Here is a 21807-nt window from a genome sequence, read left to right as displayed (position 1 = left end):
AAGTCTGCTGTTTTCTTACTGATTTTCTGTTTGTATGGTCTGTCCATTGATGTAAATCAGGTGTTATAATTTCCTACTATTAGCATATTACTGTCAACTTCTCCTTTTATGTCTGCTAATATTTGTGTTATATATTTAGGTGCCCCTGTGCATAGATGTTTATAAGTGTTATATCCTCTTATTTTATTGATCCCTTTATCATTATGTAATGTAGTTCTTTGTGTATTGTTACAGTCTTTGTTTTAAGTCTTTTTTTGTCTGATGTAAGTATTGCTACCCCAGCTTTTTTTTTTTTTAACTAGTCTTCATGCCCAGCATGGAGCCCAATGCGGGACTTGAACTCACAGCCCTGAGATCAAGACCTGAGCTGAGATCAAGAGTCGAAATCTTAACTGACTGACCCACCCAGGTGCCCCTCTTCTCTTGCTCTTAAGATTGTCTTTTTATCTTTAATTTTTTACATTAAAAAAATTTTTTTTACTGTTTATTTATTTTTAAGAGAGAGGGAGACAGCATGAGCAGGGGAGGGGCAGAGAGAGAGGGAGACACAGAATCCGAAGCAGGTTCCAGGCTCTGAGCTGTCAGCACAGATCCCAATGCGGGGCTCTAACTCAGACTAGGAGATCATGACCTGAGCCAAAGTCAGAGGCTCAACCTACTGAGCCACCCAGGTGCCCCTAATTTTTTACATTTTAATTATTATGTCTCTTGGGGTGGACCTCCTTGAGTTCATCTTGTTTCAGGCTCTCTTTGCCTCTGAGACCTAGATGTCTGTTTTCTTATCCAGGTTAGGGAAGTTTTCAGCTGTTATTTCTTTTTTTTTTTTTTTTAAATTTTTTTTTCAACGTTTATTTATTTTTGGGACAGAGAGAGACATAGCATGAACGGGGGAGGGGCAGAGAGAGAGGGAGACACAGAATCGGAAACAGCCTCCAGGCTCCGAGCCATCAGCCCAGAGCCTGACGCGGGGCTCGAACTCACGGACCACGAGATTGTGACCTGGCTGAAGTCGGATGCTTAACCGACTGCGCCACCCAGGCGCCCCTGTTATTTCTTGAAGTAAATTTTCTGTCCCTTTTTTTCTTCTCTCTTCTTCTCAGCCTCATGTAATGTGAATGTTAGTATGCTTGATGTTGTTTCAGAGTTCCCTTAACCTATTCTTAGGTGCTTTTTAAAAATCTGTTTCATTGATGAGGAAACTGAGGTAAGGTTACTTGCCCAAGGAGCCAGGCTTTGAACCTAGAAAGTTCCAAAGCCTGTGTTCTTTTTTTTTTTAATATTTTTTTAAATGTTTGTTTATTTTTGAGAGAGAGACACAGAACATGAGCAGAGAGGGGGCAGAGAGAGAGAGAGGGAGACACAGAATCTGAAGCAGGCTCTAGGCTCTGAGCTGTCAGCACAGGACCCAATGTGGGGCTCGAACTCACGAACCGTGAAATTGTGACCTGAGCCAAAGTTGGATGCTCAACTGACTGAGCCACGCAGGCACCCCCCAAAGCCTGTGTTCTTAATAATTAAACTATAGGTAGCTGTTTAGAGGAAGAGAAATCATTTTAAGAACTTTCCCTAATGTTAGGCCCTACTAAAAAATATATTTTACATGAATCCTCTCTCTTTAAATAACAAGCTCCAACCCTACTTTTCTATACTACTACCACAAGTTTGGAGAGAGGATGGGTAAATAGATCCACAAATAGTATCAACCTTACCTCAACCTTTATGTGTGGTAAGAAGTGTAAATACAGCTCTTTTTTTTTTTTAAGTTTTTATTTTCATTCTAGTTAGTTAACATAGAGTATTATATTAGTTTCAGGGGTACAATATAGTGATTGAACAATTCCATATGTCACTACTCTGGGTTATTTTTTTTTAATTTCTTTTTAAGTTTTATTTATTTAAGTTATTTCTACACCCAATATGGGGCTTGAACTTACAACCCGGAAGTTAGGAGTCACATGCTCTCCCAACTGAGCCAACCTGGCACCCCAGGGTTATTTTTTTAAGTTTATTTATTTATTTTGAGAGAGAGAGAGAGAGGAAGAGGGAGGGAGACTCCGAGAGAATCCCAAGTAAGCTGTGCACCATCTACGTGGAGCCTAATGCAGGGCTCAAACTTCCGAACCACGAGATCATGACCTGAGCCCAAGTTAAGAGTTGGACACTTAACTGACTGAGCCTCCCAGTCACCCCACCCCTGGGTTTTTTTAATCCAAAAATATTATAAAGTGTTTCAAGTACACATGACTATTAATTCTCTATGATTTTACAAGAATGAATTCAGTTTCAGAAAAAGTTTACTAGGGAAAATTTATTCATTCAAATGTGTTTTAACACACTTACTATATGTTGGGCACAAGGCTAGACATTGAAAATTTTAAAATGATATGGTTCCTCAATATGCTATGGGAAGGACTATAATGACATGCTTTTTACTTTTGTTGTTACAGGTGTTCCAAGATTTGGGAACCGAAGTACTGTCTGGAGCTGCCAAAGGCTACAACATATGCCTTTTTGCCTATGGGCAGACAGGCTCTGGGAAGACATATACCATGTTGGGGACCCCAGTGAGTGTTGGTATTGGAATATATCTCTTTCTGTTGCCACAGCAAGCCTGAATCTCAAATGTCCTTGCTACTGAGAGCTAGAATATGAATTTAATAGTCAAGTTTAATAAGATTTAATGGACTCTCTTCTGTAGTAAGATTGGGTTTCTTAGCACTTTAATTGTAAGGTGAACTTTGAATAATTAGCCCTTCCTTATTAAACCCTGAAGAACCTTAGAATTTTACCATTCCTTTTGATGAAGCAGAACTGTCAGTGCTGAATTTCTCATATCATTTCCAAGTTCGTCGCTTGAAGCTTTTTAACACCTTAGGAGTGGATGAGACAGACTGAATCTTAAGTGCTGCCTAGGGCTGTGCAGAAATGGGGCTATGTGTTCCATCTGAGTGTTGGAGAGAAGCAGGAGGACCAGCTGCTGGGATGGAACTTTCAGAAATATGAAGGACTTATGAGAACCTTACTTTGTCATGGAAAATTGGGAGGGTAGAGGTCCTTAAGCACACCTCTTTGTTTTATGTTTAGGAGTACCTTGGCTAGTTGAACTGGTGGGGCAGGTGGCAAATAACACTACAAATGGACATTATCTGGGACATTATTCCTTCTGAAAGATTACCCCCCCCCCAGGGGTGTCTGGGTGGCTCAGTTGGTTGAGCATCCGACTTTGGCTGAGGTTATGATCTCACAGTTCGTGAGTTTGAGCCCCATGTCGGGCTTCGCACTGACAGCACAGAACCTGCTTCAGATTCTCTGTCACCCTCTCTCTCTGCCCCCCCCATCATGAGCACGCTCTCTTAAAAATAAACATTATTTCTTATACACAAAAATAAACTCGAAATGGATAAAAGACCTAAACATAAGAAAAAGCCATCAAAATCCTTGAGGAGAAAGCAGGCAAAAACATCTTTGACCTTGGCCACAGCAACTTCTTACTCAACACCTCTTGGAGGCAAAGGAAACAGAAGCAAAAATAAATTCTTGGGACCTCATCAAAATAAAAAAACTTCTGCATGGGAAGGAAACAGCAAGACTAAAAGGCAACCAACAGAATGGGAAAAGATATTTGCAAGTTACATATCAGGTAAAGAGTTAGTATCTAAAATCTATAAAGAATTTATCAAACTCAACACCCCCAAAAAAACAAATAATCCAGTGAAGAAATGGGCAAAAGACATGACACTTTTCCAAAGAAGACATCCAGATGGCCAACAAATACATGAAAAAATGCTCAACATCACTCATCATTAGGGAAATACAGATCAAAACCACAATGAGATACCACCTCACGCCAGTCAGAATGGCTGAAATTAACAACTCAGGCGACAACAGATGTTGGTGAGGATGCGGATAAAAAGGAATCCTTTTGGACTGCTGATGGGAATGTAAACTGGTATAGCCACTCTGGAAAATAGTATGGAGGTTCGTCAAAAAAATTAAAAATAGAATTACCCTATGACCCAGCAATTGCAGTACTAGGTATTTATCCAAAGGATACATGTGTGCTGTTTCAAAGGGGCACATGCACCCCAATGTTTATGGGAGCACCATCGATAATAGTCAAAGTATGGTAAGATCCCAAATGTCATTGATAGATGAATGGATAAAGAAGATGTGTGTGTGGATATATATATACATATACACATATACACACACATACCACACACACACACAATGGAATATTCCTTGGCAATCAAAAAGAATGAAATCTTGCCATTTGCAACAATGTGGGTGGAACTAGAAGGTATACTAAGCAAAATTAGAGAAAGAAATATCATATGACTTCATTCATATGTGGAATTTAAGATACAAAACAGATGAACGTAAGGGAATGGAAGCAAAAATAATATAAAAACAGGGAGGGGGACAAACCATAAGAGACTCTTAAATATAGAGAACAAACTGAGGGTTGCCAGAGGGGTTGTGCGTGGGGGGATGGGCTAAATGAACAAGAGGCATTAAAGAAGACAATTGTTGGGATGAGCCCTGGGTGTTATATGTAGAGGATGAATCACTGGATTCTACTCCTGAAATCATTATTACACTGTATGCTAACTAATTTGGATGTAAATTTTAAAAAAGAAATTAAAAGAAAAAATCCAGCTACCATTTTTTTTTTGTGGAAATTGGGAAGCTGATCTTAAAATGCATATGCAAATTAAAGGGTCTCAGGATATCCAAAACAATTTTGAAAAAGAACAAATTTGGAGGTTTCATACTCCTTGACTTCATCATTTACTAGAAAGATAAACTAAGATTGTGTGGACCTCTTATAAGGATTGACATATAAATCAATGGAAGAAAATAGAAAAACAAACTTTTAAACTTTCCACAAGTGTGTCAAGACAATCCAATGGGCAAAGAATAGTATTTTCAAAAAATGTTGCTGGGACAACTAGATACACTCATGCAAATGAAAGATGCTAGAACTCTACCTCATAACTACAAGTAATTCAACATCATTCATAGATCTAAATTTAAGTGTTAAAATTGTAGGGTTTTTTTGGAAAACAAAACAAAATAGAAGTAAATCATTGTGATGTTGAATTAGGCAATGACTTTAGATATACTGCACCAAAATCACAAGTGGCAAGAAAAAAAAAACAGATAAATTGGACTTCCTTAAAATTAAACATTTTTGTGCTAAAAATAATAAAGTAGAAAGACAACCTAAAAAAAAAAAATAAACATTAACAAAAAAAAGATTACCCCTGCTGCCTTGGGCTCAGCGCATTGCTACTATGTCTGTGTTTAGTGTGACTTTATGTATTTGAAATTAAAAGAAAATGCCGACTACACCACGGGTATAAAAGCTTTAACCTACATACATGTTAACAATGGGTCTAAAATGAAAAAAGAAGCTACTTTTCCCTAAATGTGTGCTTTATTTTATTTTATTTTATTTTTTAATTTATTTATTTTGAGAGAGAGTGTGGGAGGATGGGCAGTGAGAGAGGAAGAGAGAATTTCAAGCAGGCTCTGCACTGTCAATGAAGAGCCCATCATGGGGCTGGATCCCACGAACTGGGAGATCATTACCTGAGCCGAAATCAAGATTCAGATGCTTAGCCCATTGAGCCATCCAGATCCCCCATGTGTATTTTATTTTATTTTTTAATTTTTTTAATGTTTGTTTATTTTTGAGAGAGAGCTCAAGCAGGGGAGGGGCAGAGAGAGAGGGAGATAGGATTCGAAGTGGGCTTTGCACTGAAAGCAGTGAGCCCAATGTGGGGCATGAACTCACGAACTGTGTCAGGTCATGACCTGAGCCAAAGTTTTCATTCAACCAACTGAGCCATCCAGGTGCCCCCTAAATGTATATTTTAAACACCCATGTATTCTAGTTCTCTATGTGTAGGGATAGAAGTGTTTTGGGAGGGCCCACTGTGGTAAATAGGTTTATCCAAGAAGGATGCAATCTTTATTGCATGAAAGCAGGTACCTGTGTTTGTTAGCTTCTCCACTCTTCCTTCTTACGGTGGTGATCTGCCTCTCAGCTGGTACATTCCTCCCGTGTCTCCTGAGAGCATAGGCAAATAGAATCTTCTACATACTTCCAGTGAACCTGCCTAAAACGAAGAGGTAGCACAGGGAACCCATGTGCCCATCCCCCTGCCAACCTTGGTTCCTGGTTGTTGTGGGAGAGCTTCACTGTAAGTGAACAGTAATGCTTTCCTTTCTTCTCTTCTCTAGGCCTCTGTTGGGTTGACGCCACGGATATGTGAGGTATAGATTCTATTTTGACTAGATCCTCTCAAAGTACACCTCCTTTGTACACTCCCTTCAGTGAACTCCAACCCTCTGGTTTGTGCAGGGTCTCTTCATCAGGGAGGAAGACTATGCCCCACTGCCTTCCTCTTGTAGGATAAAAGTAAGGTAAGAACCTGTCAGGCCCTAGGGCCTAAGATATTTCCGTTTCTACTCCAAATTGTAGCATGTTCAGCTGTCCTCTCTTTGCTTCAAGAGTCATCTAGAGGAATGGAGAAAAGTCACAGCAGAAATATTTTGCAGTATAGAGCGATGAGAAACATACTTAGATTTTTGGGTTGTAGGAATCTTAATTCCTATCCCCAGGCTTAAACAGGTGTTTCCTGTGGACCAGCTTGCCCTGGCTATCTGGGTTCCTTTTCTTCACTTTCCTTACAGTTTAACACCAGCTGTTGGAATTCCTCTTCCAGCTCCAGTAGGTTGTTCTTTGGGTCAGTAGTTCCTAAGCTCTAGTTCCAAGACAGTGCTGATTACTCCCATATGAAGTTTTAACCAGCCTGTAGCGAAAATGTTGGTGCAAGGTTTCCAATTGCCCTTAATTTTTGGTATTCTGTTTTTTTGGTGTTCAGTGTCCTTTTTAAAAAACATGAGATATAATTCATATATCATAAAATTCATGCCTCCAAAGTGTATAGTTCAGTGTTTTTTTTTAATATTTACGAGGTTGTGCAGTTATCCTTACTAATTCCAGAACATTTCATCATCCCAAAAAGAATAAATGCCCTTTTTAAATTTTTTTTTTTTCAACGTTTATTTTATTTTTGGGACAGAGAGAGACAGAGCATGAATGGGCGAGGGGCAGAGAGAGAGGGAGACACAGAATCGGAAACAGGCTCCAGGCTCTGAGCCATCAGCCCAGAGCCCGACGCGGGGCTCGAACTCACAGACCGCGAGATCGTGACCTGGCTGAAGTCGGATGCTTAACCGACTGCGCCACCCAGGCGCCCCATAAATGCCCTTTTTAAAAATTAAATGATAGTGAACATTATTTATACATTTTTTTAAGTTTGCAAAGTAAAATTTTTAGACATGTATATGTGTGTCTGTGAGCATGTACATGTATATTAAATGTTTTATTGGCCGTGAAGTCTGGGAACCACTACTCTGAGAGACATCTGGGATTCCTGTGTCCAAATCTGGGAAGGTTAAGAAGAAACAGTTTATAAGAATGTGCATAGTGTTCAGCTCTGATCTGGAGCCTTTTTTCTGGTCACCGGCTTCACAGGCAAACATCTGTGTTCTGATGAGGAAGACCTTTCTGTGAGAAGTTTGTTTTCTTTTTCTTTTTTTTAATTTTTTTATTTATTAAAATTTACATCCAAATTATGTTTTCTTATTTAACAAAATCTTTGCTGATTTTAATTAAGAATTGTAGCTATTTTGTTATTATTTTAAAGATTTTATTTTTAAATAATCTGTACATCCAGCATGTGGCTTGAACTCACAACCCCAAGATCAAGAGTTGTATGCTCCGCCAGCTGAGCCAGCCAGATGCCCAGCTATGTTATTATTTTGAAAAGGAATGAAATGCTAGTAGATACCTATAAGATACAGCATATATTAACCAGAATTGCTGTGTATAAAACAGGTGAAATGAGAATTGTCCTACTTAAATTAGGGGTAGGGACCAGAATCTTATTCATTTAACTGTCCTCATTGCTCAACACTGGCTCTCAAGATGCCATCACATAATAATAAGAGCTCAAAGATCATGTTTGGAAATCACTTAAGAAATAAGCCTTTAGACTTTGCGGTATGGTGGCCTGATCAAGATATAGGCTGGTGGCAGCATCCTAAAACCATGCTGAAATAGCCTCTTGAAGGCTAAATTTGAGTCAGCGCTGACATTGTAAACCTAAGACTGTCAAGTGATGACAGCTAACGCTAGCAGCACAATTGTGCACATGTAGAAAGAGACTCAGTGGGGCTCCTTGGCATGGTCAAGGTCTTAGAGTGTCAGAGGTAGAACTAGATCAAGAATTAGAACCTTCTGATTCTTGGCTTAGTGTTTCCCCTACTTTTTTCCAAATCTAATATGTTGCCTTTTTTCACAATGTAATTTTGAAAAGATGTCCCCATTTTTCAAAATGTAATTACGTGCCTTGTTCTACATGTCTTTAGTTTTCTGGAAATCTATAATGAACGAGTGCGGGATCTGCTGAAGCAATCTGATCAAAAAAAGTCCTACAGTCTACGGGTCAGGGAGCACCCAGAGATGGGGCCCTATGTACAAGGTGAGCCACTGTGGTCCTGGAAGTCTGAGACCAAACTGAATTCTGAGAAGCTTTCCTAATGGTCACTGATTCATTTAACAGATGTATAGTGAATACTTACTATGTGCCACCTGCTGTACTACATGCTGGATATATAGCAATAAACAAAAAAGACAATCCTGCCCTCAGAGGCAGGCTTATAGTCTTGTGGGGGGTGAGGCAGAAAACAAACAATTAAAGTAGTGATAAAAAGCTAATAAAAACTAAATAGATGTCATGATGGAAAAGAGCATTGGGCAGTGTAGGCAGTCCATCTGCATAGCGTGGTCAGGAAACACTTATGTGAGGAGATTCAGAAGCCAGTCACGTGAAGAATGGTGTAGCAAGGGGGAGAGTGACTCAGGTAGAAGGAGCACCGTGAGCAAAAGCCCTGAGAGAAGGGCTGGATGATTACAAGGAGACCGATGTGTCTAAAGCATGGTGGATGAGAGGGAAAGTGGCATGGTATAAGGTTGGGTCTGTGGTGCCAGGTCCAGCAGGGCCTGGACTGACTCCCAGGTCAGGCTTTCTCCTTTTCTGAGTACTTTCTCTTCCACTGGTGGTGATAGGGAAATGAGGAGATGTCACACATAACACGGGTCAGAACTGCTTCCTCATTGAGTGCTGATACTTGGTGTTTGGTGCCATTTGTCTTATCCCATTAGGCTAGATCTTAATATTAAGTAGAAACAGTTGTGTTCTTTTGTGGAGGAAGTTTTTACCCTTTCAGGCCGCTATAAAAATAACACTCAAATTCTATGCTCCTATTGCTTCAGAGATATGCTAATTTAAATCCTGACAAAAGAGAGTTATATCAGACATCAAGAGTTGGTCTCTTCTTTGACCAGGGCATGACCAGTGGAGGTGTACCAGTCACTGATTCTGCTACCTTTGTCTTTTCCTAAATGTTCCATCATAAACAGCAGCCTGGAAACAACAAAAATGCCATTTGCTTTCCTAAGAGCCAGTGGAGTTTACTCTGTAAAACTGTGTGGATATGTATTTCTGTGTAAAACAATACTTTGAGGGCAGACCAGGTGTTGATGCAGTAGTGTCACAGTTTCTCACCTTTGTGTTTTATTTTAATGTGTGTGTGTGTGTGTGTGTGTGTGTGTGTGTGTGTGTGGTGGGGAAGTAGAGGAAACCTCAGACACAGTCCAGTTGTTCCCATTGCACAAAGGCTAAAATGAAGCTACAAGAAGCTAGGGGATATTCCCAAATCACACAGCTCACTGGGGCATGGTTGGAACTGGGAACATTGCCTAGAATAGGAGGAGATGAGTGGGACAGAATCCTGTACATCAGGGAGACCTGTGATCATAGATTTTTTGATTGGCATTGCACCTGAAACCCGGAGAAGGTAGGAACTTATGCATAGCCATTCAGCTTGGGTCATATACCCAAGGTCAGTGACAGGAACTGGACTGAAATCTCAGGGCTCTTTTGGATACCTTCATGGAGTGAACCCTCAGGGGGAGGGTGGATGGTTGGTAGGAAATAATTCTAACCCAGCAAAAAGTCTCTTAGATCCTTTGGGTTACATGTTTCTTAAAGTTGATCGGCATTTTCTCAAATCATGACAAATAAAGGTCAACATTCCTCCCATTTCTCAATGAAGGAGCCTTGAACTTAAGTTGTACAGAACCAGCCTTGGAAGCTAAGACTCTGAATAGTCACACTGAACTATTATTCCCCTTACTACTCTCTGATGGCATTACAGCAAACTTTTTACTTTTAGTTTTTTAAACATTTGCTTTCTTCATTTATTTACATTATCTGCCTACCTGCCTGCCTATATACGTGTCTGTGTACCTCCATTTTTGGGCTCATACATTGTGTGAATGTGATTCCAAAGTGGAAAGTGGTTTCTGCTTTGAAACCAATTCTCTGGGAATTTATTGAATACCTACTAGATGCCTATACTATTCAGGGTGCCATAGGAAATATGAAAATATAAGAACTTACACTTCTAGTTCAGAATTGTGAGCTGAAACTTGAGAGTTGTCTAAATCAAAGGAAAGGAAGGGGGTAGCCCACTACCTTCCATTAAAAAGTTTATTAATTAGATGACAGATTAAGTTCAAATCTGAAACGTACAAAGTTCTGCCCAAAGCACACATCAGAGGCTAGTGGTTATAGGGTCTGAAGTATTATCTAAGTGAGAAAAGGACAGTATTATGTTTTTGCCTTGGCCTTTATCTTAACATAAAGGGATAAGGTGCAAAGTAGAAGGTGTTGGAGGTAGGTAATTGGGTTTCTGAAAAAAATTTTTTTTAATATTCTATGTGTTCAATCTACATGTTTTTTTTTTAATTCTTTTTTTTTTTTTTTAATTTAATTCTTAAACCTTTTTTCCTCTTGCCTTTCTGCACTTACCAGGACCTCTGGTACCATATTAAATTAAAGTGCTAGCAGTATTTAATCTTGTCCCCAGAGGAAAGCTTCAACATTTTACCATTAGGTATGATATTTGCAATAGTGTTTGTTTTTAATAAATATTCTTTATCACACACTTATAAAAATATAGCAAAAATATAGGACCAGGTTTTAAAAAAAAAATTCCAATCTATGGCAAACCAAAACCTTGATAAAGTAAAGATGAATTAGGGGTGCCTGGCTAGCTCAGTTGGAGGAGCATGCGACTCTTGATCTTGGGGCTGTGAGTTTGAGCCCCACCTTGGGTGTAGAGATTAAAAATAAAATCTTAAAAAAAAAAAGATGAATTACTAGAAAAATGAGAAAGACATCTTGATTATAAGCTCAAATTCTTTTTACGAATTCAAAAGATATAAAATCACTTGTCATATTGTTATAAAAGTTTTTAAAACTCTCATTTCTGTTTCTATCTCATTACATACCAGTAACAATTTGAGAACTGGCCCCAGTCTTTGCACCAGCTTTGAGAAACATTGCCTTAGCAGATTAAGGGAATTCTCTTTTTTTTTCTAAAAGTTTTCCAAGAGTTTTTTTTATTTTTTATTTTTTGAGAGGGAGAGAGAGCATGAGCAGGGAAGGGGCAGAGGGAGAGGGAGAAAGAGAGAGAGAATCCCAAGCAGGCTGTGATCCACCAGCACAGAGCCCAATTTGGGACTTGAACCCACAAACCATAAGACCATGACCTGAGCTGAAACCGTCAGATGCTTAACCGAATGAGCCACCCAGGCACTCCTAAATTTTTTGTTTTTTAACTTTGAAACAAAGTAAACTTTTTAAAAAGTTGCAAGTACAGTGTAAAGAACTTTTTTTCTTGAACCATTTGAGAGTGAATTGCGAACCTAATGACCCATCTCCCCTGATTATTTTAGGGTATTTTCCCTCCATTCCTCCAAATAGGAATGTTCTCCTGTATAATCACAGCACAACCACCGAAATCAGGAGATTAACTTTGGCATGTTGCTACCATCTAATCATTAAAACCCATTTAAGTTTCCCTAACTATCCTGATAATTGCCCATTTGAGAATCACAGATTGCATTTAGTTTGTCTCTCTGGGACTCTTTCGTCTGGAAAGTTTCCTTAGTCTCTCTTTAACTTTCATGAACTTTGACAGCCATCAAGTAGTATACAATTTTAATGTGTCCCATTACTTATGATTTTTAAGGTGATAGCTGCCAGCCTTTTTCACTCTGAAATTGCTATTTTCCTTTTGTGATCAACAAGTATTTGTGGGGCAGTACTGTGAAATCATGTACATATCCCATCGTCATCTAACTTTCAGTTTATTTATTTCAGTTTAGATTCATGGTTTCCTATTTTATCCAATGGGTTATCTTCTTTTACTGTGATTTTTTTATTTTGATGCACTCAGGAATCCTCTTTGAGTACACTTTTGTGACATTTTGACACATCACTGTTATTTTTTGAGCACCTCCTTGTTTTCTAGCACAGAGATATTCCAGGCCCATCTACTTTCTTTGCCTCAGTCTTGGAATCAGCCATTTCTCCCAGGAGTCCTGTTCCTTTTTAGTGGAGAATAATATTTAGAAGCTAGGGTCTGGGTGCTATGTATGCCCAAATGTCCCTCTGAGTGGACAGAGCTAAGTAATCTGTATTCACACCAGTACCTTTAATTGCAGTCCAACACAACACAGTTCGTTCTGGATTTCTCTCTTTTCATATTTGTAATTCCTTTATCTAACAGGGGAGATACTTCTTTGATCTACCTTCCTACATGTGATCTGTCTCCTTGCCATTGCTGTCCTCTTTCTCATGTGGGTGTCCACCTCGTGCACATGCTGGGCTTCTTGAGTCTGTTGTTTAATGACTCTTTATCAGTTGTGGATATTTTTTAGTCATTATTTATTCTAATATTGCTTTTTTCCCCACTACTTTCCTTCTATAACTCCACTTACAGGTATGTTAGACCAATTCCTTATCTGTGCTATGATTCTTACCCTCTTGTCTATATTTTTTGTATTTTGTCTTTGTGTGCTTTATTTTGGGTATATGATTCTGACCTATCTTTCTACTCACTTTTTTTTTCAGTTGTATCTAACCTGCTATTAAATTTAGATACTGAATTCTTATTTTCACTGTAGTACTTTTTATTTCCCAAATCTCCATTTGATCCTTTCATTACAATTTCCAGTTTTCTTTGAAGTTTTATAATCTTGCGTTTAGTTCCTTGAAAATAGTAAGCAGAGTTACTTTAAAGTTACCATAACCCCAAGGTCTGAATTTTTCTTGCATTTATATTGCCTATTATTCTTTTTTTAAATTTTTATTTAAAAAATTCTTTTATGCCAATACCATGCTGTCTTGATGATTACAGCTTTGTAGTAGAGGCTAAAGTCTGGGATTGTGATGCCTCCTGCTTTGGTCTTCTTATTCAATATTAATTTGGCCATTTGGGGTCTTTTGTGGTTCTATACAAATTTTAGGATTGCTTCTTCTGCTTCGAGAAGAATGCTGGTGCTAGTTTGATTGGGATTGCATTGAATGTGTAGATACCTTTGGGTAGTAGTGACATTTTAACAATATTTATTCTTCCAGTCCATGAGCACAGAATGTTTTTCCATTTCTTTGTATCTTCAATTTCTTTCATAAGCTTTATATAGTTTTCAGCATACAGATCTTTTACATCTTTGGTTAGGTTTATTCCTAGGTATTTTATGCTTCTTGGTGCAATTGTGAATGGGATCAGTTTCTTTATTTGTCTTTCTGTTGCTTCATTATTAGTGTATAAGAATGCGGCTGATTTCTGTACATTAATTTTGTATCCTGCGACTTTGCTGAATTCATATATCAGTTCTAGCAGACTTGATGGAGTCTATGGGGTTTTCCATGTATAGTATCATGTCATCTGCAAAAAGTGAAAGCTTGACTTGATCTTTGCCAATTTTGATGCCTTTGATTTCCTTTTGTTGTCTGATTGCTGATGTTAGAACATCCAACACTATGTTAAACAACGACGGTGAGATTGGACATCCCTGTCATGTTTCCCTCAGGGGGAATGCTCTCAGTTTTTCCCCATATAGGATGATATTAGCTGTGGGCTTTTCATAAATGGCTTTTATGATGTTTAAGTATGTTCCTTCTATCCCGACTTTCTCGAGGGTTTTTATTAAGAAACGATGCTGAATTTTGTCAAATGCTTTTTCTGCATCGATTGACAGGATCATATGGTTCTTATCTTTTCTTTTACTAATGTGATGTATCACATTGATTGATCTGCGAATGTTGAACCAGCCCCACAGCCCAGGAATGAATCCCACTAGATCATGGTGAATAATTCTTTTATATTGCCTATTATTTTTTCCTGGTTTTCATTTATTTATTGCCAGATCTACTTGGATGTTTGGTTTGTTACCATTTTGTGCCAGATAGTGTTGGCTAAATTTTTTTATAGAAATTATTTGAAGGTGTAGGACAATGGTATCTTTCTGTGCAGAAGACTTCTCTTTATTTGTCCAGGTTTCTGCATATGCTAGTGATCCAGAATCACCTCAGTCCAATTTAAGTTTTGGCAACGTTCAAAGCTGCGTTGCAAACCCTTCAAAGGCTATGTACTTCTAACTCTTTTATTCTTGTGTTTTAGCCCTTTGGGTTTCCAGCTCAAGTGGTGTTCTATAGGGCAACTGTGGGTGGGATCTGGACTGCAGTCTGGGTTTTTCTAGACCAGTGAGGTTGTCAAGGGAACTGCTCTGAGTCATATCCCCTCAAGATCTGGCAAATGACCTCAGAGGAAAAGTGTCCCCAGATGCTGGCCTCTTTTCTCTGGGCTTCCATCTTCGCCCAGTATATGGCCAGAAAATTTTTAATATCTGGGTATCCCTCTGTGCCTCAAAACGTATGTCTTTAATATTACTTGTCCAGATTTTTCTAATAGTCTGTACTGGAAGGATTGATTTGTGTTATCTCACTTACCATTACCACAATTTTTAAAACTTTGTATTAAAATTTTGAACACACACAAAAATAGGCTAATATAATGAACCCCCATGTATTCATCACCCAGTTACAATAATCATTAACCCCTGGCCAGTTTTGCTGTACCTATATTCCTGTCTATTTTCCCTCATTCTGTATTGTTTTAAGGCAAATTGTATATGTCACATCAATTCATCTATAATATTTTAGTATGTAGCCCTAAAAGGTAAAGATTAAAAAAAAACATAACCATAAAACTAATTATAACATCTAAATAATAATAATTTCTTTTTTATTTATTATTTTATTTCATTAAAAAATCTTATTTTTTAAATTTTATTTTATATCCATTATAGTTAACATACAGTGTTATATTAGTTTCACGTAATGATCCAGCAATTCCATACATCACCCAGGGCTCATCGCGATAAGGGTACTTACAATCTCCATCACCTATTTCACCCATCTCCCCAACCACCTCCCCTCTGATAACCATCAGTTTGTTCTCTATAGTTTAAGAGTCTGGTTTTTTTTGTCTCTTTTTTCCCCCTTTGTTCTTTTGTTTCTTAAATTCCACATATGAGTGAAATCATATGGTGTTTTTCTTTCTTATTTCACTGAGCATTATACTTCTTAGCTTCATCTATGTTGTTGCAAATGGCAAGGTTTCATTCTTTAAAAAAATTCTTTTAATGTTTATTTTTGAGAGAGATAGAGAGAGAGCGAGCGAGCATGAGCAGGCAGAGAGAGAGAGGGAGACACAGAATCCAAAGCAGACTCCAAGCTCTGAGCTGTTAGCACAGAGCCTGACCCAGCGCTTGAACTCATGAACTGCGAGATCATGACCTGAGCTGAAGTCGGATGCTCAACCAACTGAGCCACACAGGCACCCCAAGATTTCATACTTTTTTTTTATGGCTGAGCAATATTCCATTGTATATATATATACACCACAATTTCTGTTTGTTTGTTTTTTTGAGAGAGAGAGAGAAAACAAGCAGGGGAGAGGGGCAAAGGGAGGGAGAAAGAGAATCCCAAACAGGCTGTATGCTCAGTGTGGAGCCCAACTTGGGGCTTGATCCCACAACTCCATGTTCATAACCTGAGGTGAAATCAAGAGTAGGATGCCCACTGACTGAATCATCCAGGCGCCCTTATACCACAATTCCTTTATCCATTCGTCTATCGATGGACCCTGGGCTGCTTCCATATTTTGGCTGTTGTAAATAATGCAATAAACAGAGGTGCATATATCTTTTCAAATTAGAATTTTTGTGTTCTTGGGGCCCCTGAGTCACTCAGTCAGTTGAGTATCTGACTTCTACTCAGGTCATGATCTCACGTTTGGTGAGTTTGAGCCCCATATCGGGCTCTGTGCTGACAGCTCAGAGCCTGGAGCCTGCTTTGGATTCTGTGTCTCCCTCTCTCTCTGCCCCTCCTCTGATCATGCTCTCTCTCTTTCTCTCTCTCTCTCCCTCTCCAAATAAAGAAACATTAAAAACAAATTAAAAAAAAAGAATTTTTGTATTCTTTGAGTAAATAGTGGAATTATTGGGCCATATGGCAGTTCTATTTTTAATTTTTTGAGGAACCTCCATCCTGTTTTCCATAGCGGCCACACCAGTTTACATTCCTACCAACAGTGCACGAGGGTTCCTTCTTCTCCGTGTCCTTGCCAACACTTGTTGTTTCTTGTGTTTTTGATTTTAGCCATTCTGACACGTGTGAGGTGATATCTCATTGTGGCTTTACCAATAATTTCTTAAAATAAAGAAATCCAGGGGCGCCTGGGTGGCGCAGTCGGTTAAGCGTCCGACTTCAGCCAGGTCACAATCTCGTGGTCCGTGAGTTCGAGCGCCGCGTCAGGCTCTGGGCTGATGGCTCAGAGCCTGGAGCCTGTTTCCGATTCTGTGTCTCCCTCTCTCTCTGCCCCTCCCCCGTTCATGCTCTGTCTCTCTCTGTCCCAAAAATAAATAATCGTTGAAAAAAAAAATAAATAAGTAAAGAAATCCAGTCAGTGTTGAAATTGCTTTGCTAATTTGTAGCCTAATTGTATTCAGCAATGAGCCAGTGAAGTTACTTTTTTTCCTGAATATCTGACTCAGTTGTGAAGGCACTTTTTGATTTGGTCACTAACAACCCATAAAGACTTGCTTTCATATCCTTAAACTCCTCTTTATCTATCTAAAGCCTACCTATTCAGTGACTAAATTCAAGTCTCACTTCCTTCATGGAGCCTGCCCTGGCCACTCCTCTGATCGCCTTACCATTTATTATCTCTTCTACTCCTATGGCATTTGGCCATATGGTTTTGTATAGTATAACTTCTTACGATTGTAAACTGTGTTTGCATAGGGACATGTGTACTGTATGTTTTGCATGCCAAATTGGGTCTGCCGTCTGGTGGGGTGCATAGCATCTGTTTACCTCAGAAATTTTGTGAGGGCCAAATGTGAGGGAATATAAAATCTTTTCTTATACTCTATGTAGCTAAATTGTAAGGAATTGCTGTTGTTTTTGTTGTTGTTAGCAGAACCACTGTATGAATTCTAGACTATATTTTCTGTGAGGGCAGAGACCTGTGGTTCCAGAGCCTATCATAATGCCTGACAATAGGCTTCCAATAAATATTTGTGGATTTAATTTATTATCTTAATGAATTTAGTCAAGGTCTCTTATTCTTGTCTATCAAATTATATAAAATAGGATAAAGTTAATGACCTACAGGAAGAAGTTAAACTTTATCAAACATTTTATTTATTTTGTTTTTTCCTCCCTCACAAATCTGATAGGTTTATCTCAACATGTAGTTACCAACTATAAGCAAGTAATTCAACTCTTGGAGGAGGGAATAGCAAACAGGTAACAGGTTTATTTGTTGCTGTCCTTCTTTCAGCCTCATTCTTCTTTCCTGTGTTCTCATCTCCCTTTTGGAGTATATGATTATACTTCTCTCTGTAGCTTCCCACATTCACCATCAGGAGACCTTTCTCAGAACAGTAATGTACCCAGCGGAAGGGGCAGTAGCTAAGATTTCATGCATTTCTCACTAGTAGATAGGCTGGAGTTTGTTCTGGATATAATAATATTAGGCAGTAAGCCCAGAGTTACTCTGTGCTTTGTCTTATAATACACAACTTTTGCCATTTTGACTAAAGAAAGATTCTTGCCTGCATTGTTCTTTCTGTAGGCTTGATAGAGATAAGAACCAGTATAGTTTAAAATGTTTCAGGAAACCATTTTTCTTCTAGTTTGATATATTTGTAAAGGATACCTAAAAAAAGACTGTTTTGAATCTGCTACGAATAAGTGCTGTAGACGCTCCTAAAAGCTATTGTAAATTGTGATAACATTCCGTATCGTTGGTTACTAGGAAATACTGAGACTGTTAATAGTACATGCCTGAAAGAACAGACTTTTTTACCTGGGAAAAATGTTGGGATTTAGTCTTCTATTTACCCTATTAATAGCATGTCCAAGTTAATTGACCATAAAAGAAGAACTTTATTTTTTAATTTTTAAATGTTTTACTCATTTTTGAGAGCATGCAAGCAGGGGAGGGGCAGAGAGAGGAGGACAGAGGATCCGAAGCAGGCTGTGTGCTCACAGCTGTGAGCACGATATGGGGCTTGAACTCAAAAACCCTGAGATCATGACTTGAGCCGAAGTCAGATGCTCACCTGAGCCACTCAGGGGCCCCAAAAGAAGAACTTAAGTTTGACATTCTACTCCTTGGGTTTCATGGAACTATCCTGGAGGCACTTGACTCTGGTCTTCAGGATACCCTGCGTTCCTTGATCTTTAAGTGTCAGGCTTCACTTTTTCCTCTTTATCCTTGAATAATGAGACCTGTCTTTGGAGTTTGACTCTTCTTCCATTCTCCAGCTCCTCTGAGAACAGAAGTCAGTAAGATGGTCTTAAACTGAAACATGATTGACTTAGATTTATTTTTTTTTTTTAATTTTTTTTTTCAACGTTTATTTATTTTTGGGACAGAGAAAGACAGAGCATGAACGGGGGAGGGGCAGAGAGAGAGGGAGACACAGAATCGGAAACAGGCTCCAGGCTCTGAGCCATCAGCCCAGAGCCTCACGCGGGGCTTGAACTCACGGACCGCGAGATCGTGACCTGGCTGAAGTCGGACGCTTAACCGACTGCGCCACCCAGGCGCCCCGACTTAGATTTAGATGAAGGGAAGACTCTTCTGACTTTAAGGATTAATATTTCAATGAATTCTAAAGGAGGTTATGCATTCCACCTTGCTTAAGTATGACTTTGACATAATTCAGGATCTCATTTCAAATCCCTTTCTGACACTACAACATTAATATTTAGTGTTTAATCACGTTTTACTTTTTCTTTGAGGCTTCTCCAACAAGCTCTCTATTTCCTCTTGTTTTCTTTAAATGGGTCTATTTTGGGGATATTCTTCCAGGTTGGCGACACTCTAGTATTCCCCTTTTCAACTCTGATTTTTGCTGCTTTTGCTTAAAAATGTCCTAATGTGGTTTAATATGACACTACACTGCCTTTTATTCTCAGATATCCATACCTAGAATGCTGCTTCTGCCATCTTTGGACCACTCTCCTAACTAAACTGGACTAAATATGGATGTTTTGTGATTCTCACCTGTGAACCTCGACACTAACACTTCTTGTGTTCCCCATGGATTCTTAAGGATCCACCGTGCATAAACAATACCTATCCTAATTGTCTTCCTTTATGTACACAGAATCACAGCAGCCACTCATGTTCATGAAGCCAGCAGCAGATCCCATGCCATCTTCACTATCTACTATACACAGGTTGGTTACCCCTTTATTTGCTTAGATTTCTTCCTTTCTCAGTCCCTTTTGACGGCTTTCTTGTCTTTTCTTACTTCTTTTCCTTTCTTCTTACCTTTCCATTTACAGGTCCTTTACTGTGATCTAATGTCACAAGGAGGACCTACATACAATCTACTAAGCTCTACACCAGAAAGGGTGGAGGCAGTTTCATAAAAACTAATCAAAATATCTTCAACTTATATTTACTTTTAACATTTCAAAGCACTTTTATATCTATGTGATCAATATGAGCATTTAAAACAAGCAAGGGGCACCTAGGTGGTTCAGTTGGTTAAGTGTCCAACTCTTGATGTTGGCTTAGGTCATGATCCCATGGTTTGTGGGATTGAGCCCCATGTCGGGCTCTGCACTGGCAGCACAGAGCCTGCCTGAGATCCTCTCTCTTCCCCTCCCAACTCTCTCTTCCATGTACTCTCTCTCTCTCAAAATAAATAAATAAACATTAAAAAGATAAAACAAGGAGCGAGACTGAAATAAATATAAGCGTTAAAATGAAAAGGTTGAAGATTTACTTCTATTATGATGGAGTAAAGAGATCAACAAATCCTATCCCTCAAAAGCAACTATAAACCTGATCAAAACTGTCAAAATAACCATTTCTCCTCTCTAAATATAGACCAGAGTCATATAATAAACCACAATTTGTTTAAGAAAACTACCAAATTGCAGGTAAGAATAGTACAAACCTGTGGTGTGTTGCCTTAGGCTGTTACTATCTCCACCTGTCTCTGTCAGTGAGGTAGTTGAGTGAGGGAACAGAAGGCCATGAAAGCCAGCACCTTTGTTGCTACCGCTGCTAGAGGAGTTCACATGATTTGGACCTTTTTCAAGTTAGAGTGGTGCTTTTGATGGCAAGGAACAGGAGATCAATAGCTCCCTTAAGACTGAGGTTGTGAGTCTGTTTCAGGCAAGAAATGAACTGGCAAATTATCTGGGGATTTAACAGGAAGTTCTGGAAGATGATGCAGCCATAGCAGACTTGATTAGATCTTCACATATCCTGTATTGAACAGAACCTAAACCTAAAACTGAACTTTTAATGCATTCCCCAGCCCACACATAGATCCATTAACAGAGAATAGAGATTTTATTGGCTCAAGATGTTTGATTATAATTTATGACCTGTCTTTTGTTGAATACTTAGCTATGTAGACACAGAGTGGCCCCCAAAAGGCCAAGCTTAGAGGTAAAAACAACTAAAGGAAAAAACTGAACATAGAATTCTTTGGCTATATATTGCTGGGGAGGCAGATTTTAGAAATTTTTAGCCTAGGCAAGTTATGAGAGAAACCCAACAACCACTGCCACTTTCAAGGGGGAAAAAAAAATAACAGAATTCAGAGTTGTTACAGTATATTATCTAAAATGGCTAGTATTCGACCAAAAATATTAGACATGCAAAAGCAAGTAAGAAACTACAACTCATGGCCATGGGGGAAAAAGAAACAAACAAACAAACAAACAAACAGTAACAGTCAGTAGAAATTGATTCTAAGTGCTCCAGATGTTAAATTGTTTAATGATGCCAGTGACTCTAGAAAATTTCAATAAAATCCTAGAAATTGTTGTATAAAATGGGAGTCCCAGAATTGAGCTGTATAATAACTGAAACAAAAAAATTTACTGGTGGGACTCAAGTAGATATGAGATGGCAGAAGAATTACTGAACTTGCATACAGACAAGTAGAAATCAAACATTTTGAAGAAAAGAGAGTAAAAAGATTAAAGAGAAAAGTACAGAGCCTCACAGACCTGTTGGACCACAGCAAATGTGTTAACATAAGTGTAATGGACATCCCAGAAAGACACAAGAAAATAAGCATAAGAAAAATTTGAAAAATAGTGGCCAAAAATTCCAATATTTGTTGAAAATCATTAATGTACAGATAGAAGTATTTTGAAATCTCTGAGTAAAATAAATATAAAAAGATTCATACCTAGACACATCTTAGTCAAATTATTGAAAGACAAAAAGCAAATCTTGAATGCAGCTAGAGAAAAATGACTCAGGATA

At 38.6% G+C, this 21807-nt stretch overlaps 1 protein-coding gene across 1 annotated transcript in view; it reads left to right on the top strand.

Moving 5' to 3' along the window:
• STARD9 (StAR related lipid transfer domain containing 9) overlaps positions 1-21807 on the top strand; it is a 122762-nt gene that overhangs the window by 48253 nt on the left and 52702 nt on the right. The window contains exons 4-9 of the mRNA XM_047075224.1: positions 2448-2564; positions 6250-6282; positions 6371-6432; positions 8446-8558; positions 17738-17807; positions 19679-19751. Of these exons, the coding sequence (XP_046931180.1) occupies positions 2448-2564; positions 6250-6282; positions 6371-6432; positions 8446-8558; positions 17738-17807; positions 19679-19751 (468 nt within the window). The remainder of the gene's footprint in view (positions 1-2447; positions 2565-6249; positions 6283-6370; positions 6433-8445; positions 8559-17737; positions 17808-19678; positions 19752-21807) is intronic.

The sequence above is a fragment of the Lynx rufus genome, unplaced genomic scaffold, assembly GCF_022079265.1.
Source record: "Lynx rufus isolate CCGP_SWC_20201006 ecotype Redwood Valley unplaced genomic scaffold, mLynRuf1.p SCAF_13, whole genome shotgun sequence".
Taxonomy (NCBI): domain Eukaryota; kingdom Metazoa; phylum Chordata; class Mammalia; order Carnivora; family Felidae; genus Lynx; species Lynx rufus.
Note: the sequence above shows the minus strand (reverse complement) of the source record. Positions and strands in the feature narration are given on the sequence as shown.